The 19,917-nt window shown below is 33.5% G+C and overlaps 2 protein-coding genes across 2 annotated transcripts; one reads left to right on the forward strand and one right to left on the reverse strand.

Moving 5' to 3' along the window:
- Positions 1-9,795: 9,795 nt before the first annotated feature.
- LOC114394940 (protein trichome birefringence-like 43) lies at positions 9,796-15,772 on the forward strand. The gene is made up of 5 exons (XM_028356618.1): positions 9,796-10,212; positions 12,720-12,891; positions 14,168-14,343; positions 14,453-14,611; positions 15,308-15,772. Exons 1-5 carry the CDS (start codon positions 9,962-9,964, stop codon positions 15,606-15,608), a joined length of 1,059 nt encoding a protein of 352 aa, XP_028212419.1. The 5' UTR covers positions 9,796-9,961; the 3' UTR covers positions 15,609-15,772.
- A 3,005-nt stretch (positions 15,773-18,777) lies between these two features.
- On the reverse strand, positions 18,778-19,168 carry LOC114396918 (egg cell-secreted protein 1.1-like). The gene is made up of 2 exons (XM_028359083.1): positions 19,030-19,168; positions 18,778-18,932 (listed from the first exon to the last, which is right to left on the reverse strand). The coding sequence occupies exons 1-2, from the start codon at positions 19,166-19,168 to the stop codon at positions 18,778-18,780; spliced, it is 294 nt and encodes a 97-aa protein (XP_028214884.1).
- Positions 19,169-19,917: the final 749 nt, after the last annotated feature.

The raw sequence follows: 19,917 nt of genomic DNA on the forward strand, positions 1-19,917 counted from the left end.
AGCAAAGGTGAGGAGAATCCTCTCTTATATAGTTCGCTGACCACTAAGGTATACCTGGCAATTTGTGTTCTTAGTTTTCTGGCTTTTTCCTTATTTGCTAGGAGTGTTTCATGTTTCAAGTACTCAATTATCTCTTTTTTCCATCTTGAAGATCCTTTTTCCACATGTAAGCTTTCTTTTCCCAAGATACTAGGTTCGGGAACCGAATAGAGTATGAATGTTTTCAGCTACCCAGGTTTAGCTGAAGTTGCCAGTCAAGCCAACTCACCGGCTTTGTCATTGACTTTTTGGGTCTTTCAAACGCATGGTAGTACTTTAGGAGTTGGGGGCCTCAGATCTGAAACACTTTGTTTATTTGTTCAGCGACGACTTTGGAATCACTTCAGCACCAAACTTTTTAGCCATCAACCTCTTTGGCAAGTCTTATTCTTGCCATGAGAGCGTCATATTCGGCCTGATTGCACATGGCCTTGAAGTTGAAATGAAAAGATTGGGCCAGGGCTATGCCATTGGGTCCTTCTAAGATCACCCCAGCTCTACTTCCATGTTGGTTGAAGGATCCGTCCATACACACCGTCCACTATTCTTGCTCAAAATGTGATTGTTGAGGGTGAAGTTTGTTGGACAAGTGGTCTCAATAACTTAAGAGGGCAGGGGGGGTGAATTAAGTTTTAGAATTTTCCCACTAACAAACTTGAACCCCCTTTTAAATGATAGGCTCAGAAGAAGAAGAAGAAGAAGAAGAAGAAGAAGCAATTAATCTAATAATGTTCTTTAAACATGCAAGACAAAATTGATTGCAATAAAATAAATGAGATAACGGAAGAGAGAAATGCAAACTCAATTTATATTGGTTCGGCCACTTCTCGTGCCTACGTCCAGTCCTCAAGCAACTCACTTGAGATTTTCCACTATCTCTGTTAATCTTTTACAGACTTTGAACACACTTTAGGATCCCTCACCCTTGTGTTCAAGATTCTCCAAGAGACAACCCATCTCATAATCCAAGAGACAACCAGTCTCTTGATTACAACTAACTTTCTGAGATGAACAAAAAGATTTCTCTCCTTTAGAGTAGATGATACAAATTGAAGATCCTAGAGGAATTTATCTCTTTTAGAGATGATAATACAATTTGAAGTTCCTAAATGAATTCTTAATAGATTTGCAAGTATTTGCCCAAGAGTTGTTGAGAGAGCATTTGACAATTAAATTTTCTTAGAATATCTTTCTCTTACTTTTTGATGTCATACACACACATATATATAGGCTCATTGTGCCTTTTCAAAATGGTTTGAAGAGATATGTCTTTTCAAAAGGTTTTTGTGAAATTTTCTCACTTGTAATCAATTACAGGTTTCTGGTAATCGATTACACAATTATATTTTGAAGGATCATGACTTTTCAAAGTATTTTTTGAAGATTCGTTGCTGGTAATTGATTACAAACATGTTAGTCATCATTTACGACTAACTTTTGTACAGAAAAGTTTTCCAAAATGTATATAAATCTCCCAATTTATGGTTCTTTTTGGTAGGATTGTAAATAAAATTGCTTTGTTTTGATCTTTGCTCAGTAGAAGCCTCTTTACATGGAATTAATGTTAAATTTTCTTTAATTTTAGGCAAAAAGGAGCTATTTTGAAGAAGTGCCAAAGGAGTCATCGCGCTAAGCGAGCTCAATGCACTTAGCGCGCATCAACGGCTAAGCCCAGCATCAGCGCGCTTAGCGAGTAAAAGGGAATCTGGAAAGACATATGCTAAGCAAGCACGCGCTTATCGCATTATCAGCTCGCTAAGTGAGTCGTCTGTCGCTTTCCAGGCTTAGCACGAGATTGGCGCTAAGCTCAAATTCACTTACTCGCGCTAAGCGCGAGATTGGTGCTAAGCGTGACGTTGAGATCAGGAAGCCCTTTTTGTGGAAGCAAAGCTACCATGATGATTCACCAAGATGTTTTGATGATGGCAAAGCTCAAAGAGTTATTTCAAGATTAAAGAATTAAGCATTCAAGATTCCACTCAAAGATTCAAGAATCAAATGAAGAAATCAAGAAGCATCAAGCCAAGTCAAAGTAGGTAGTAAAAAGTATTTTTCAAAAACATCAAATAGCACACTTTTTGTTTGAAAAAGGATTTTCTGAAATCTTATAAGTTACCAGAGTTTTTACTCTCTGGTAATCGATTACCATTTGGTAGTAATCTATTACCAGTGACCATGATGATTTTCAAACTGATTTCAATGCTTTGCAACATTCCAAAATGATTTTCAAATAGTGTAATCGATTACACTATATTAGTAATCGATTACAAGTGAATTTGAACGTTGGAATTCAAATCCAATTGTGAAGAGTCACAACTTTTCATAAAATACGTTGTGTAATCGATTACACCATTATGGTAATCGATTACCATTGAATGTTTTTGAAGAAAATGTTAAAAGTTATAACTCTTAACATGGTTTTCTCAAAAGGTATCAAGGTTCTATAAATATAAGACCTTGGCACGCATTTTAAATATACAATACAACAATATACATATACATCTGATTACACAGAACTTTCCATTTCTTTTCTCTTGCAAAACCTTTGCCAAATTCATTCTAAGTTTTTGTTCAATCTTTCCTTGAAGAAAGGAAAATTCTGCTAAAACAAAAACTGTGCTATCCTTCTGTTTTTCTCTTCTTCTTCTTTCCTTCTCCATCTTGCCATAAGAATTCAAAGAACTAACCGTTGGAGAATTCTTTTGATTCCCCAAACAAAGAATTCAAAGAACTAACCGTCTGAGAATTCTTTGCCCAAACACTAAATTCAAAGAACTAACTGTTTGAGAATTTTGTGTAAGAAGCGGGTAGCTTCTTGGTTGCAATAGTGAACACAAGGGAGGATACATCCTTTGTAGTTCTCTTCAAGTAGAGGGTACATCTACTTGGTTGTTCAAAGAGAACAAGGGAGGGTACATCCTTTGTGGCTCTTTGCTTGTAAAGGATTTTACAAGGTTATTGGAAATCTCAAGAACCGTGAGTTGCTTGGGGACTGGATGTAGGCACGGGTCGTTGTTGAACCAATATAAAACTTGTGTTTGCTTTCTTCTTCCCTACGCTCTTTACTTTTCCGCTGTGTACTTTTTATTTCTGCTTTACGTTTGTTTAAGTTATTGTTTCTATTCTTTACTTTCTCATAACTTAGTAGTAAAGCCTAATTGAATCTAGTAACATTAAGAAGGATAAATTATTAATTAGTCAAGACACGTTCATAATTAATTCAACCCCTCCTTCTTAATTATTCCAAGACCACTTGTTCCAATACTTTTTAAGCCTGATTTGCACAGAGCAAGGGGAGTGGAAAAAGAACTGTTCACTACTCAGAGGCCTGAAGAGTGTGAATTTTAAAGAGCGTAGAGCAGAGCAAGGGGCCAAGTTTTCATCTTTTAGGGAGATTAGTGAGTTTTTGAGTGACTGCGAGATTCCTAGAGGTGGAGGAGACATCCCACTCCTTTGTAAGCAAGCAATTTCTCTTGATTCCTCTTCTTCAGTGTAAAAGGAGCTTCCTTGCCATGAAAGACTAAAACCCTCAGTTGGGGATTCTTATTGAGTAGTTGATGTAAACTCTTTTTCATATCTAATTAAGGTTGTTTTATGTGTTCACTGCTTCTATCTATGCTTATTGTATGCATGCTTGTGGCTTGATCACCCATTTGTGTGTGCTATTAGGGACTTTAGCATTGGGAAATGTATTGTTTCCTTAGAACTTGATAGAGCAGGGATTGCATTGCGAGGGATAGTGTGCAAGTTTTAGTTTTCTTTATTATGCTGTGAGTATAATGCTGTTTAAATTAGGCTAAATTCAACAAGAGGGATCTATGAACAAAGTTTGATTTAAATTAGTCCAAACTCTGGAGGAATCGGTGTTTGGTATTTTTGTCCTCAGCATAGAACACATGAACATCTTGAATTAGAAAAACATCTTTAATTGCATCAACCTACTCAATAGGAGGACCCAACGCCTTTATATATCTATTTTCACACTTACTTGTTCTCGTTTATTGCTTTTACTTAGGATAGAACATACTTTTGCTTTAATTCACAATCACTAATTTCTGTTTGCAAATGCCTGCTTACTTAATAGAACTTTGCTAAATGAACAAGTTCCCTGTGTTCGATACTCGCTTCATTCCATTTTAATTATTTTACTTGGTGACCTGGTGCGCTTGCCGGTAAGACCACTCCCATATAGAAACAAGTAATACCAATTTGGAAGAGGGAGTAAACAAGTATTCTGGTTGAACAATTACAAACATCTGGTAATCGATTACATGATTCAAAATTCAAATTCAAAACCCTTTTTAAAAGATTACTTGCAATCTTGTCTTTTGGTAATCGATTACGCTGCCTGGTAATCGATTACCAGAGACTTTGATCTCTTGGAAACAATTTGTTTTAAGGAAAAAACCAATCAACCAATGAGATTGTTTGAGGCCTTATCTTTTTCTTGATATTGTTTGCTTGACCTTGAATTAATAATCTTGAAGCAATGCTTAACCTTTGAATGTTTGTTGAAACAACCTTGTATTAATCTTGAAGCAATGCTTAACCTTTGGATGTTTGTTGAACCAACCTTGTTTGATTCTACTTTGGCATCATGAAAACCTTGTATTCATACATTCACATTGCTTGTTGACGAAGTCGACCCGCACTTGGGTCTGGATAGTCCATCTTGGCTCATAAACAATCTCATACTTTGAGAGTTCAATAGACCATGCCATCATCCGCCTTGTTAGCTCAGGTTTGTACAATATTTTGGCTATTGGGTAGTCAGTCCGGATAGTGACCCTATAGCTTTGAAAATGTTGGCAGAGATTGTGAGCAACATTAACAAGTGTGAGAGCTACCTTTTCCATCATCTGGTACCTCATTTCTGGATCATGTAGCACTTGGCTCACAAAATACACTGGCCTTAACTCACTCATTTCTTCCTGTACTAGCACCGCACTTATGGCCTCACTCGAGACCAAAAGGTATATAATGTGCTTTTTGTTGGTGTCAGGCTTCAACAAGATGGGTAGTGTTGCCAATGTTTCTTTTAGGTGCTGGAAAGTTGGTTTTCTTGAGGAGGTTCATGATTGGCTTGACCTTCTCGACAATTCTTTTGCAAAAATCTTGACAAGGAGGTTATCCTATCGATTAGCCTTTGAGCTTCTTTCATATTTCGGGGACTCTTCATTTCCATGATGGCTTGACATTTGTCTGGGTTAACATGTACTCCTTGGTGTGTTAGCATGAAACCATAAGCTTTCCCCCTTTGACCCCAAAGACACACTTTTCGGGGTTCAATCTCATGTTATACTTTATGAGTTAGCTAACAACTTCTTCTAAATCTATGATATAGGTTTCCAAATCGTCAAATTTGATCACCATGTAATCTACATAGAATTTCAGGTTTTTTCTAAGCCGACCCTTGAACACATTGTCCATCAAACGTTGATAAGTTGCTCCTACATTTTTGAGTCTGAATGACATAATTTTTCAGCAGAAGTTTGCAGATTCAGTGATAAATGTCATATTTTCCTGATCCCTTGGGTCCATCTTTCTTTATTTGATTGTAATTGGAATATGCATCCACGAAACTCAACAATCTGTATCTGACTACTCCATCGACCAAGCGATCGATGTTCGGGAGTGGGTAAGCATCCTTCGGACATGCTCGATTCAGATCTGTGTAGTATGTACACTTCCTCCATTTTTTTTTGGCTTCTTGACCATGACCATGTTGGAAAGGCGAGTGGAATAGTCAATTTCCCTGATGAACTCAGCCACCATCAGCTTGGCCATTTCTTGTTGTACTGCTCGTCACCTCTTTTCCCCCATCTTTCTTTTTCTTTGGGCAACAGGCTTTGAATCTTTAAATGTAACTAACTTATGACAAAGAAAGTTTGGATCGATCCCACACATGTTTATCGTAGACCATGAGAATAAGTCAGTTGTGCTCCTGGATAACCCACTATATTCGGCTTCGATTGACATTAGAAAGTTGGTTTCCCAACTGAGTGACTCATCCCTCTTTAGGTTCAAGTTGGAAAGTGGATGTCTCCTTTACCGGCTTCACCCGATTATTATCATTAGTTCTCAGATTGATTTCTAGTTCCTCCACCTCTTTAGTTTCCGCCTTGGCCTCCACGTGGTGGACAACTTTTGGGGCTTTCTCCCTTGCATGAGGACACAACTTAAGGCTGGCCATATAGTTTTCTCTAGTCGTCCTTTGGTTGGCATGCACGATTATGATGGTTCTAGCATCTGTTGTAAATTTCATCTCGAGGTGAGGGGTTAAAACAACTACATACAAGGCATTTAGTGAGGGATGACTGAGGAACATATTGTATGATGTGTGAGCATACATTATCACATATCATATGTTTAGCCTTTTCTGTAGTGGCCCCTCGTGCCCGAACTTAGTATAAAGCCAAATACACCCTTTTATCCCTACCTCTTCTCCAACAAAATCGAACAATGGGTCATCATGTGGGAGGATTTCAAATTCAGGTATATCCATCTGCTTGAAAGTGTTCCAAAACAAGATGTCGGTTGAGCTTCCTTGGTCTACAAGGCTCTTCTTGATTATGCAGTTGGCTATCTCTACACTAATAATTATGGGGTTGTCTTGCATTGGGTTGATCACCTTGAAGTCATCTGACGTGAAGCTTATGGGAGGCATGTTGGGAGCTCAATGCCGGGAGACCATTTTAACAGATCAGACTTGTTATATGTTTCTTTTTCGTGCAAAGGCGTTGGCCTATCCTCCAGAGAAACCTATGATGATGATGTTTATGACCCACCTTGGTTGGTCGAGGGGTCCCTCCTCTATTTCCCTTGAGCAACTTCGGCTTCTCTATTTTTTTGAACAACCTGCATGTTCTCCGTCCTTACCTTGGCTTGACTATGGTGTGTACGAATTGTTGGGCCTGTTTGACTGTGGCTTGTGAATGAACTCCTTTAGATGGCCAAGCTTGATAAGTTCTTGTATTTTGTCTTTCAAGGCGCTGTATTCCTTTGTTGAGTGACCATGATTGTGCTGATATCGATAACGTTTTGAGTAGTTGGATTTTGGTGGGGTGTTAGCTCTTTTCAGCATAGTCAAAATGTCTATGGCCAAGGCCTGATCCATGATATGAGATTTATTGGCGGTAAGGGGAATGTAGTCAGCATAACATTATATTCGAGGTGGCATCCCTCATCCCTCGTCGTGAGCTTTGTTGGAGCTAGGCTTATCATTATCCTTTTTGGCCGACATGGCATCCACCTGCACCTGGTTCCTGTACTCGACCAAATCCTCCATCTGCATGTACTAAGTCACTCTTCTCTAAAGCTTATTGAGGTCAGATGTTGGTTTTTTGCATAGGCTATTCACAAAGCCCTCGGCCTTAACACTATTATCAAGTGGTACATAGCCACTACGGGGTCAAGGTTTCGGATATTCAACTCAACGTTTCCAAAATGTTCTGTAAAAGGTTCATAATGGTTCCCTCTTTTCTTATTGGATGTTGACAAGTGTCTGTGGTACCATCATATTTCTCAATGGTCAAGTTTTTCTAGTTGGAAGGGAGAGTAGCCTCCATGATGTTGGGGACAAAGGGGTTCTTAAACTGTAGCAATTGTTTTCCCAAAGTGTTTAAGGATGTGGAAATAATGTCTAGATGTACACTCAAATTAGTAGCTCTGGGTTAGTTGACGGTGGTTAACTCAGCTTCTCCTTCTTCAGGCAGATTAGCCTCAGGTTGCCATGACCTGTGACATTCTCGTAGATGCGCATTTTTGCGCCAAAGGGAAATGACTTCTTCAGTGTGATCCATTTGCATTTTTGAGACTTGAGTTTGTATTCTCCGCACGATCAAAGACAAGTTGGTCTGGTCCTCTACATGTATCTCTTTGTTTTGCTGATCAATTGGTTGCTCCATTGTTGTCATATTCATTCCAATTATAGTTATTGCCATAATCTCTTGGGGTCGGGATATAACTTACTCAACCCTATTATGGGTGCCAAAATGTTCCTATTGCAAATGGATTGGACACTTATGCCGAAGGGTCTCCTACTGTGTCGAGGGGTCTCTCTGATAGTTCCTTGCAGATATCTCTGGTGCGTGCGAGTCTGAAAGAGTGGAGGGTACATGCAAAAGGCACTTCGACGCTCAAATAAGGGTTCGACTCAGAGTTGTTGATGATATCTAGTGTATACTTAAAGGTGAACAATCCTCTTACCTAGGGACTCTTCCCTTTATATACTGACCTTACTAAGCCTTGGGTTTATGGACCTGCATGTTCTGATTATCAGCTAGGTAATATGCCTCTTAATCTTGTTTAGGTACTTCTAACCAAACAATTATCCTTAAGTGGGTTTATTGACGATAATCATGGCCAAATGATACTCGTCACTTGTATATGTTGAAGGTCGAAATGTGTTGTACAAAATATATGGATATATGACCGGAAGGGTACTCGATGTCATAGGGTATGTTACATTAGATATATTCTCGTTTTATCTGAATACTTATTTGATATATATTACATTTTTGTCACTCGAGAGATGTGAGAATTATAGAGTCCTTTCCCTCCAATGTTAATTTGTCTATTTAACTTATATCGCTAAGGAATATTTGTTATAAACTTTTAAAATATATTTTTAATTAAAATAGATACTAAAGTATTTTTAATTTACTAACTTGTCTTCACTAATTCAATAAAATATTTTTTAAAATATATAATTAAATTTAAAAAAATTATGAAAATAAATATTTAAAACATAAATTAAGAGATAATTATGTTTATATAAAAAATAATAATAAAATAAGTCCCATAACAAGTGCCAGGTAACATATAAAAAATAAGTCTTAATATAAGTGCCGGTTAGCTATTTAATATAATATTAATTACTTATTTTTCTCTTATAACATCCTAATAAGTGTTATTTTAATTTTTATTATAATATTAATAATAACATTGTTTTGCAAAATTACTAATCTTTATCATTTATTTATTAGCTTTTCTCCGACTATGTAAAAAAAAATATCAGCACAACAAGCCACGAAAAATGTAATTAAATTTATCATTGAGAAGTTCCCAAAATCCTTTACTTATGAACCAAATAACTTTTTAGATGAAGGAATGTCATCTACTATAAATATGAAAAAAGGGAATTCTTTAATAGAAGGGTTATAAGAGAGATATTTATAGCAGAGAAGAAAATAATGAAATTGTAGCTGGCTAAATTTTGAAAATGTGGCGTGAATGTTATTATGCTACTGTTAATGAAAAATTATTTGAAATGTGAATTTAATTAGATAATGAATTTGAATTTAATTAGAAAATTAATGTTTGTAAGAGAGAGGAGCGAAAGATAATTAATATTATTTTAAGTGTTTTGTGTTTTTTTACTGCATTTTAAGTGTTTTGTAGTTATTATTTTTTTTAAAGGTTCTGTAATTAATTATTAATTAATTTAGTATACAAATAATACATGCTAATTATTATTGTAATTTAATTGCATCGTGGGTTACTCCATATAAGTTAATTTTTAAGAGAACTGAAAATAAGATATTTGATTATTTAAATAATTATAATATATATCACAATTTGTAACCGTTGATTTTCATTCTTATTCTTATCACGGAAAAATTTCTCCCCATTTAATAAGATTCATTACATGTGATTATTGATTTAAATGCATTGATGTTACTTTTGCCACTTGCACAAATTAGTCGTAAATACAAAACTACATAAACAAATTTGAAACGGCTTTCTTCCATCACCCTTTTGGCAGTTACCAATTCAACTACCGCATCACATTTACAAATAAAACTCAAAATCCAAACACCACCGCCACACACCACCTTGTCTATTGATTATCATATTTATTGTGAGCCTTAACTCTAGTATTACTACTACTTCCACCTTTCATCATCACTCTTTCAGTCCAATGGGGTGGTCTTTCTCAATTTCCGTTTTGCTGTTTCTTACCTTTCTCATTCAGATACATGGAAGAGGCTTTGCAGAGAATTATGGTTGTAATTTGTTCCAAGGAAGTTGGGTTTATGATGAATCATACCCTCTTTATGCAACCTCACAGTGTCCCTTTATAGAGAAAGAATTTGATTGTCAAAACAATGGCAGACCGGATAAGTTCTATCTCAAATATAGATGGCAGCCAGCAGGCTGCAACTTAACAAGGTAAGTATACATATCTTTTATTTGCTTTTCTCTTTCTCTTTCTGTGTCAGTTGTTCATTGTTTTTTTTATCAGTGCCATGCAATATGACTATTGCTACATAGATTCATCATGCACGTTTTTTTTGCTGGGGATATCTGTTTTTTTTTATATGGTTTTTCCTCTTTCCAAAATTAAGTCTTTTCATCCAAATGATGATATTTTACTTTAATCTAGATGTTTTTTTTTTCATTCTTTAGTTTTTGAACTTAGTTAGAATGCAATTATAAATTTATTTATATTTTCATCCTATAATAAATTGTCAAAGAAAAGTCATATATACTCCCTCTGTTCCATTTTAGGTGCTGACTTTTTAGAAAAAAGATATTTTTCTTGTATATTTGTTCTTTTCACAGTTTTAAGACTATTTTTGTTGGTATAAAAACATTTACATGTATAAAAAAATTGTATATTTTTTATACCTTTTATAATTTATTTTCTCTCTTTCTATTATAATATTCTTTACTTTTCTATTTATTCTATCGTAATATATTTTCTATCACAAAATAGCATAATACATAATTGAAAAGTTCGTCAAAGATTACTAGCTACTTAATTTTAGAGAGTGAGAGTACATTAAATAAAGAAGTTAACGATTTATTAAAGAAAGAGAAATTAGTTCATTATAACAATAAAAAATAATTACAGTGAGAGAAATGGATGTATTATGAAGAAATAATTGCAGTGAGATAAATGGATGTATTATGAAAAAATTAACTGTAGTTAGAAGGTTAATTGCGAGGGGTATGATAGGAAATAAAACTCACCATTTCATCAAAAATAAAAATAAAAATATTGATTTCCTTGATTAATGTAAAACAACTTTAAATAACTATATATTACTGTATTTAGAAACATAGTGAGTATTTAAGGCTTTTTAAATTTTGTCGGTATAAAAACATTTACTTGTATATATAAAATTATATAGAAACATTACACAGTCAATGAAAAAACGTAATTTAAATTTTTTATTTTTTATCATGCTTTCCATAATTGAATAATACAAAAATTCTGGACATTGATCAACTTCAAGGGAAATTAGAATATTAGGAAGGAAACATGAGTCATGGATTGCATGTAGTTATCTTTAACTAGTATATTGCTTCAAGGAATCGAATCCTGGTGCTGTTATGCTCTTGGAATTAATGGGACTCAATCCATGAAGTACAAATCAACAACTAATTAATTAGTTCACCTTATAAGGGTAAAAGACCTTTGTCAAATAATGACTTTATTATAAAACAAGAAAGAATAAATAACCTTGAAGTTAAGGATTAGGCCTTAAGACCCCACAATTTAATGAATTGTACGTAATATCAGATGGAGATTTCACAATTCCTCATGGCCCAGTTGTTATCTCTATAAAAAGAAAAATATTAGAACCATGAAATGACGTTTTACTTGTTTATTAAGACAAAAGTAGAGCGCTCATTAGTGATATTGTGTTAGCATATCACAATTACAAGTAAGCTGGATCAGTCTTTTTTGTTTCTAATTCTTAAAAATTTCAATAATTGCAATTGTCATTTTAAAATCTTGAAGAAAATATTATAATAGTTTATCTATAATTTTATTTCCTAATTCTCTTTGTTCCTTTGCTACCATTTGAAAAAAAATAAATCTTGTCATTGTTTTAAAATTTTGCTCATCCCAAAATACAAATGGAAGAGAGGATAGATAAGAATAATATATATTATAGAAAAAGGAAACAAACAAACAAATACTGTTCCTTTGGAAAAGGCTGAACTTGTTACGTTACTCGTCTTATAAGAGGGACAATGGACTATGTACCAAGCTGGAGACCACATTTCCAAGTTATGTCATATCCAGCTTATGTTTTATCTTTAACAGCCTTACGAAGTTAACTTTATGAAACTATTCAGATTTCTCCTAACCCATTATTCATCAGATCAATTAAAGAATAATAATGATTGTGTTTAAGGTTTTAAAAAATAGTCTGTGATCGTGATTTTGGCTGTATAGTGTTAAGGTTTTTGGACTCTATAATTGTAATTGCATTGGCTGTATTTATTTACAATTTTCCATCATGGCAAGGATTGCAACGAAATTACGATTGTGATCGACTGCAATCACAATTTAAAACTAATTTGATTATGTTTGTGATTTAATTTGTCATCCTTTAACCCAAAAAACCTTGTTGCTTCTGTCTGCACGTTTTATATCTTCTTTTCCATCCCCATGGACTCTCCCATCAATCAACTAATTACGTAAGGTTCTTAAACTTATATATATCTTTGAACTACCACATAAAGTTTGGTCCATACGTTGGCAGAGACTTCCTCCATTAAAAGTGTGCTGTTGTAAAGTTGCTTTCAACCAATTGGTCCTCAATCTGGATCACATGCTACATTAGATCCAAACAAAAAACCATTTTAATCATCATTAAGAACATGCAAGATGTGTTGGACCCACTTATCATCATTTTTCAACGAACCTTGTTGTTTTGTAGATTCAACGGTGAAGATTTCTTAAGAAGACATAGAGGGAGGAGTCTCATGTTTGTGGGGGATTCTTTGAGTTTGAATCAATGGCAATCACTCACTTGCATGCTTCACATAGCTGTGCCACTAGCCCCTTACAACTTAGTGAGGAATGGAGATCTCTCCATTTTCACGTTTCCGGTTAGATCTCTTTTATAACTATTATTTTTCTTAATTTTCTTCCTATTCTCTTAGTCATTGTCACAACCCAAACCTATCAAATCTAAACAAATTCACATTCACCCCAATTACTTGAGCCATGTCAAGGTGGTTTTTCTTCCAATTTTAACTCCAAATGATCAGTTGCAAAATAAAAGTTTAATTGGGTTGCAAGCATTCCTGCATGGATATCATTGAAATTAAATAGAGCATATGATAATTTAAATGCAATCATATATAATATATATGAATAATACATTCTAACAACTAGTCTCTAACTAATTGACACCCAAGATATTAGAGTCTCACTCATGCATGCAAGAAAAGGTAACCAAACAATTTATAGAAGGAACGTTGTATTGATAACAAGGATTGGTGTAAAGCTTTGGTGTCCTGTACCCATCATTGAAGAGTAATCACATATTTGTTAATTATCCACACAGATAAAAGAAGAACCAAGAAAATTGTTGAAAACACACCGACAAAAGTAGAGGAAGAAACAAATTATGTTAGATTATCCGCATAATTTTTATTATAGCATAATTGTATTGCTAAGAAATAACTAGTCATTAAATTAATCGATAGTGTGACATAATGGTTCAAGCTTTTTTTTTTTTTTTTTAAATTAGTTTGAAATGAGTCCACACCTAAGATACAGATCACCTGCTGGTCTTAATATTATACTGTTTTGTGAAAACAACTTCATTTTAAGATCATTGAAACTTCTATCTAATCATTAACTTGGGCCACAACAATGAATATGACCAATTTAACTACTAGTGTATTGTTAACTAGAATCATTAATTTTGTATTGTCAGGCGCTGACCCAGATGGAGATAAGACTGGCAATTGTCTAATACATTTCATCATAATTAGTAATTTATTCTTTCAACTTAAGCACAGAAAATTTGGAAATTTGTTTTGAAGATTAACTACACCTAAAAAAATTAAGAATCTTCTATGAATGATAAACAAATCGTTTTATTTCTACACATTTTTAGACGCGTGTATTTTCACATATGTTTGGTATGACAGTAGGTATTATTAACTCATGTACAGTATAGTCTCGTACAAAACAAATATGTCTACAACTCTACATATAATTTGGTCACTACTTGGCATAGAATTAATCTTTGATTTAACAATAATGAATTAAATTTCAAGCTTAGACTAGAAATTTGTTTCAGTGAACCTTAATTTCAGGTTCAATTATTGGGTCAAACACCACATAACTTCAATTGTATCTCATAATTTGCAGACCTATGGTGTTAAGGTGATGTTCTCACGCAATGCATTTCTTGTGGACATAGTTAGTGAGAGTATTGGTCGAGTACTGAAACTAGATTCAATTCAAGCTGGCCAAACGTGGAAAGGAATAGATATATTGATATTTGACTCTTGGCATTGGTGGCTTCACACAGGAAGAAAACAACCGTATGTAAAATAAAATCCTTTTGCTAGTTTCACTATTCATCATATTTCACATGAAAAATTTGTAACACTTTTCTATGTCTTTCAATTTCCGTATGATTTGGGCTTGTAGATGGGATTTGATTCAAGTAGGAAATCGTACTGTTAGAGACATGAATCGCTTGGTTGCATACGAGATAGCGCTGAATACATGGGCCAAATGGATTGATTATAATATTGACCCTACCAGAACAAGGGTTTTATTCCAAGGAGTGTCTCCAGATCATCAAAAGTAAGTATCTGATGATATTTAAATGGACTATACTAGTGTAATGAGATGGAAATTGCAAAATTATGTTATCAATTTCTTCATGGCCATTTATTTTCAAAGCAATTCTTAAAGTGACTCAATTATAATCACTTGAGAAAATTCACTAGAAAACTCACTCTCCAAGTTCGTGTAATCAATGACACTATCTTTTTACAATTATTTACAATTCCCCCCATTTTCTATAGACACTATCTTTTTCTATTTTTATTTAAAATTATTTAAATATCCCTTTATTTTCTCTCTCAATATCACTCCTTTGTTTGTCTAGTTTCACCGCACTCTTCCTCTTTCGTCACAAACTCTTTAAGGATTTTTATTTTATTTTTATATTCATTATATTTTATTCCTTAAAATTCATGTGAGCCAAGTTTGATTCTGACTGAGAGTCAGATAGAGTGTGAGTGTGTGACTTACATAAATTTCACTCCGTGAAGAAATGTAGGAAAATGATTGACTATTATGATGACTTTTAAATTTGTGAAGGGCAAAAACTAGATAAAGAACTCTAGCTAGAGCACACCCTCAACCCATTTTTACCACATAAAAAAATATTTATTTTCAAAAAGATATGTGGTCATGGTAAAAACATATACAAATAAACAACAAATTAACACAAAATTTTGTGAAATTGGAGTTAACATGTGTGAATTGTTGCAGTCCAGCGCAATGGGGTGAGCCAAGAGCAAACTTTTGTGCAGGGCAAACTAAGCCAATATCGGGATTAAGGTATCCTGGAGGACCAAACCCAGCAGAGGTGGTATTAGAGAAAGTGCTAAAGGCCATGCAAAAGCCTGTGTATTTGCTGGACATTACAACCCTATCCCAGCTAAGGATAGATGGCCACCCTTCTGTTTATGGACATGGTGGGCATTTGGACATGGATTGCAGCCACTGGTGCCTTGCTGGTGTTCCTGATACTTGGAATGAGCTTCTATATGTTAGTCTCTTTCAAAATTAAGATCCTATTCTTAATGTTATTGCTGATTATAAATAAAATGTGTCCCAAGAAAATATATTTCTCAAATTAATTCAGACAATAAAATACAGCAAGATATGTATAGGTCTATCAAATAAGGTGTTTCATCTCTTATCTTATATTGGTAGTATTAATTGGGATTTTAATTTGGCTCCTGTGATGATCCCAACTTGGGGGTTCAAAACTAGCGTGTAAGAGGGGTAAAATCACTGGTTAGCTTAAGGCTCCGTAAGCAGATTATTTAATATCAAAAGTCGTAATTTAATTCAACATGGTCCTAAGTATTTTTTTTGACAGAGGTCCTAAGTAATTAATTCCGCATCAAACTTTGAATTCCATAAATAATTAAATTCAATACAAAAGTTCTAATGGTAGTTAACAGTAATAATCCATAAAATGTGACTAATGTGCATTTGTTTGCAAAATGGATAGAATAGAATAACCTTAAGAACGTTAATCCATAAGGCTTCCAAAATAGGTTTATATGGGATGAAATTTTGTGTTTTCTCCCTTATTTTCACCAAACTGTGTTTTTCTTTCACCAAACTGTATTTCCTCCCTTATATCCTGTGTTTAACAAGGTGATGTAAAAGGAAAGTGATATAAAATAGATATTTTCTTAGTCTTTTACAATTTAATACTTTTTGTTTTTTCTCCTTGCAAATTTTATTTTTATTGGTTTTTAGTTGTTTGGTATATTATGTATATTTTTTTTTTCTTATAATGTTTTATACTATTTAAAAATACTTTAAGGATAAAAAAAACATAATTTAAAAGAACTAAAAACAAACAAATAATTTTACAAATAAAAAAAATTAAAAATATACTAAGGAACTAAAGATATATTTAATTTATTTTTCATAAATTTTTTTTTATTAAACTAACCAAATCATAAGCACTCTCATGACTAGAAGCAGAATACAAATAGATCCTCCACAAATTTCCCCGTCCTCCCCGTATAAGCCATCACCTTAAAACAGGTCAGAAAGTAGTAACAGAATACGAAGCAACAAAAAGGTGACAAATAACTGAACTACTCTCGTTTCCTATTTGTTGGCACTTGTGTCTCTTTCTTGATCATGTGCTTTGGTATTATACGTTACATTCTGTTGCGTTTTCATTTGTATTTGTCACAGCCATAACACCGTCATGCTGCGTCCGTTACACGTGATTTTCAATTGCTCTACAATATCGGTCTGTAACGTTAATGTCGTGGTCCGATACCGTTAAGATGCGGACGATATAACCGTTTCATAGGGATTTTTAAAACCCTGTGGTATATGTAAGTCATCAATTAGAGTAATTTGGATCGATGATTTAAGTCTTATGAAATATTTTATTGAGAGTCAAAAGTTAACATCAAAAGTTGAAGTCTCAAGATATAGGTGATTGACATAAACTCAGTCACTGCATTGATAGTTGACCATCATATTCTTAGTCACACATATTTTCCCTCATTTTACAACTACAAACTCTTGTTACAGACATATAATCAAGTGCTTAGACCATATATTAACACTTGTATATATTTACTTCTCATTGATCATTTCTAAAACATTTATGTTTATGAACACGCATAATATTTAATTATTTAAATTTATGATAATATGTATTAATAAAATAATAATAACAATAATTGATTGGTTGTACATAAAATATATATAAAAAAGATAATTATATATCAAGTCTATAAAAAAATTACAACAATTTTTTTATATATTTAATAATAAATATTATTTTGACAATTAAATTAGTAATATATGTTTATAATATATTACAATCTACAAAACCTAAAAGAAAAAGAAAAAAAAAATTTACATCTAAATTTTAATACTATATTGAAATGCCACACAGTTAACCCATATTAAAATGTACATGAAATATTAAAAATTTAAAAGTAAAAAGTGGAGGATGAAAAATAATAGAGACATTAGATTTGGAAGAGACATATGTATTATTAAAATAAAAAATGAGAAAAAAGTCTAAAAAAAACTGATGGTGTTTAATTATTTTTTTACTTTGGCTTGTGAAATGTATAAGGTTTCAAAATGTGTTTCGAAACCAAACCCATAAAATTGGCCAACCACAACTTTCATTAAAGATCTGACACAATAGAAGATTGCTATCTCCACGAATGCATTATGCGCTCCGAGCTTCTCTCACCGAAATGACTTACAGAAGCGTGGGAATGAATAAAATAGATGGGAACTGGGATGCTAAACTAATAAAATGATGTCACGGTCAAGTTTATGTCATTTTTTATATAAATGTTTCAAACTATTATAACCAAAAAGAGATCTATGAAGCCCAAAGATGTATCACCAACAACTTTCAACAGAAAAACATAGCGTCCTTGAGATTATCCTTTTCTGAGGGCAATTTGACCTCACAATTTGTGGTCGCACCACTCGCTTAAATTGCAGAACCGTAAATAGAGTATGTAACTCTCCTACATGATAACATCAAATGATAAGATTCAAATTAAAAAAAGATTTATACATTTTGTACATCAGCTTTGTTTGGATGTGTATAATATCATTTTCTACTATCATTCATGCTATGTCTTATTTGACATACATCACAATATAACGCGGGATGTTTATATATTGAAATTAAAGAAATGCCACTTTTCAGTATAAAAGAAAATTAGAATATCATATACTTAGCAATGGTTTGGAAATCAAAATTTGAGAAGGCATACTTGGAACTTTAACTCTTGCATTTGCAATTATACCACGCTTATTTTTACCTTGGACCTATAGTTTTGTTAATTTAAATTTTATAATATTTACATTTTATTTTTTTATTATATTTTAGCAGGATTTAACAAGGTGATTTATTGCAATCAAATGTTTCAGATTCTAAAAATATAAAAAAAAGAGTCAGACTAATATAAATTAAGAACAGAATGCTCCCACTAAGAAACACACATTATATGCATATATAATCCCGTTATATCATATATATCATTGATTCAGAGTTCAAATCATATCAACTACTTTTAAGCTGAATAATATTGTGTTTCTCAATGAGTGCAAGGACGTGTGTCAACATAGAAATGAAAGAAAAGCAACAAAACTATTTTTATTAGTTAGATCATCAATGTCCACTAACAATGTTTATTCACTTGTGAAGAAAAAAAAAAACTCCTTTAAGGCTCTACCAATGGCGGTGGAGGTGAATGAACAATCTCATCACAATATCCCTCCAATATATCAGTCTCTTCAGTGGTGAACCCAAGAGAAGCAACGATGTTATGCCAGCAATCATGTCCAATAACCCTAATAGCTTGGCGGCAACCTTGCCCTAGGTAAGTTTCACCATTGAGAACAAACGTTACGATTTCACCACTACATGCTTGCAGCTGCCACAGTGACTCCCAAAAGTTAATTAGAGGGTTCACCCTCCAGCTTCAACCTAACAGCAAGGCTCAGGGTGGTAGATAGGTTGGAGAGTGATCTGGACTCAACCACACGTGCATGTGAAACCAATGCAGTAATCACCAGAGTAACAAGAATAACGGGGTCGTAAGAGGAAGCCATTTTGGTTTTAGAAGAAAATAAGCTGAATGTGTGTGAGGATGGTGAAAACTAGCTTAGGATTTATATAGTGGAGGAGTGTTAGTAACAGCAGGTATGTGAGGGGATGAAAAATGTGGAAATGTTAAATAAGGGAAAATAATAAGACATGGACAAATGTTGTATATCAATGGGAGATATGAAGATTTTGTGGAATTTAGTAAATGCCAATTGAACCTGCATTCTGCAAGTGTTTATTTGTCTTCTTTATAATTCAATGGTCACTTAGGGATCACATATATCCAGTAGGTTCTTTGGATATTATGAACAACCACACAGGTTAATGAGTGTACATAGTATATATAAAAGCTGTTTTTTTAACTGATACAGAATATAAAAGCTATTCATTAAATTATTAGGTGATAATGTTTACAATGATTATTTACAGTTTCATTAATCAGTCCAACTTCTTCATGTCCATTGATTCAATTGTGATACTGTGCAATCTGAGGGTGATAAACATTGGCTTATCTAGTTATTGCCACCAACATCCTCTGATATCAATTGTTATGCATCTTGAGGGGTAAATATTGGGAAGATTTTCACTAATGGACTATGACCAATTACATAAGTAAACTTGATACCACATTTCAATTCAAAATCTTAAAACTCAAGTTTATGGGTCTTATTTTCACTCATATAGTGCTCAACTTTCTTATTTCTATCCAATGTAAGACTTTAAATTATTTGAATACTCCAACAGATATACAATA

This window comes from Glycine soja, chromosome 18 (assembly GCF_004193775.1).
Source record: "Glycine soja cultivar W05 chromosome 18, ASM419377v2, whole genome shotgun sequence".
Taxonomy (NCBI): domain Eukaryota; kingdom Viridiplantae; phylum Streptophyta; class Magnoliopsida; order Fabales; family Fabaceae; genus Glycine; species Glycine soja.

Coding starts and splice junctions, on each gene's coding strand:
- LOC114396918 (XM_028359083.1), bottom strand. CDS start 19,168: ATGGCTTCCTCTTACGACCCCGTTATTCTTGTTACTCTGGTGATTACT. Junction 18,933..19,029: donor TGTTAGGTTGAAGCTGGAGG/GTGAACCCTCTA, acceptor AAACTTACCTAG/GGCAAGGTTGCCGCCAAGCT.
- LOC114394940 (XM_028356618.1), top strand. CDS start 9,962: ATGGGGTGGTCTTTCTCAATTTCCGTTTTGCTGTTTCTTACCTTTCTC. Junction 10,213..12,719: donor GCAGGCTGCAACTTAACAAG/GTAAGTATACAT, acceptor GTTGTTTTGTAG/ATTCAACGGTGAAGATTTCT. Junction 12,892..14,167: donor TCTCCATTTTCACGTTTCCG/GTTAGATCTCTT, acceptor CATAATTTGCAG/ACCTATGGTGTTAAGGTGAT.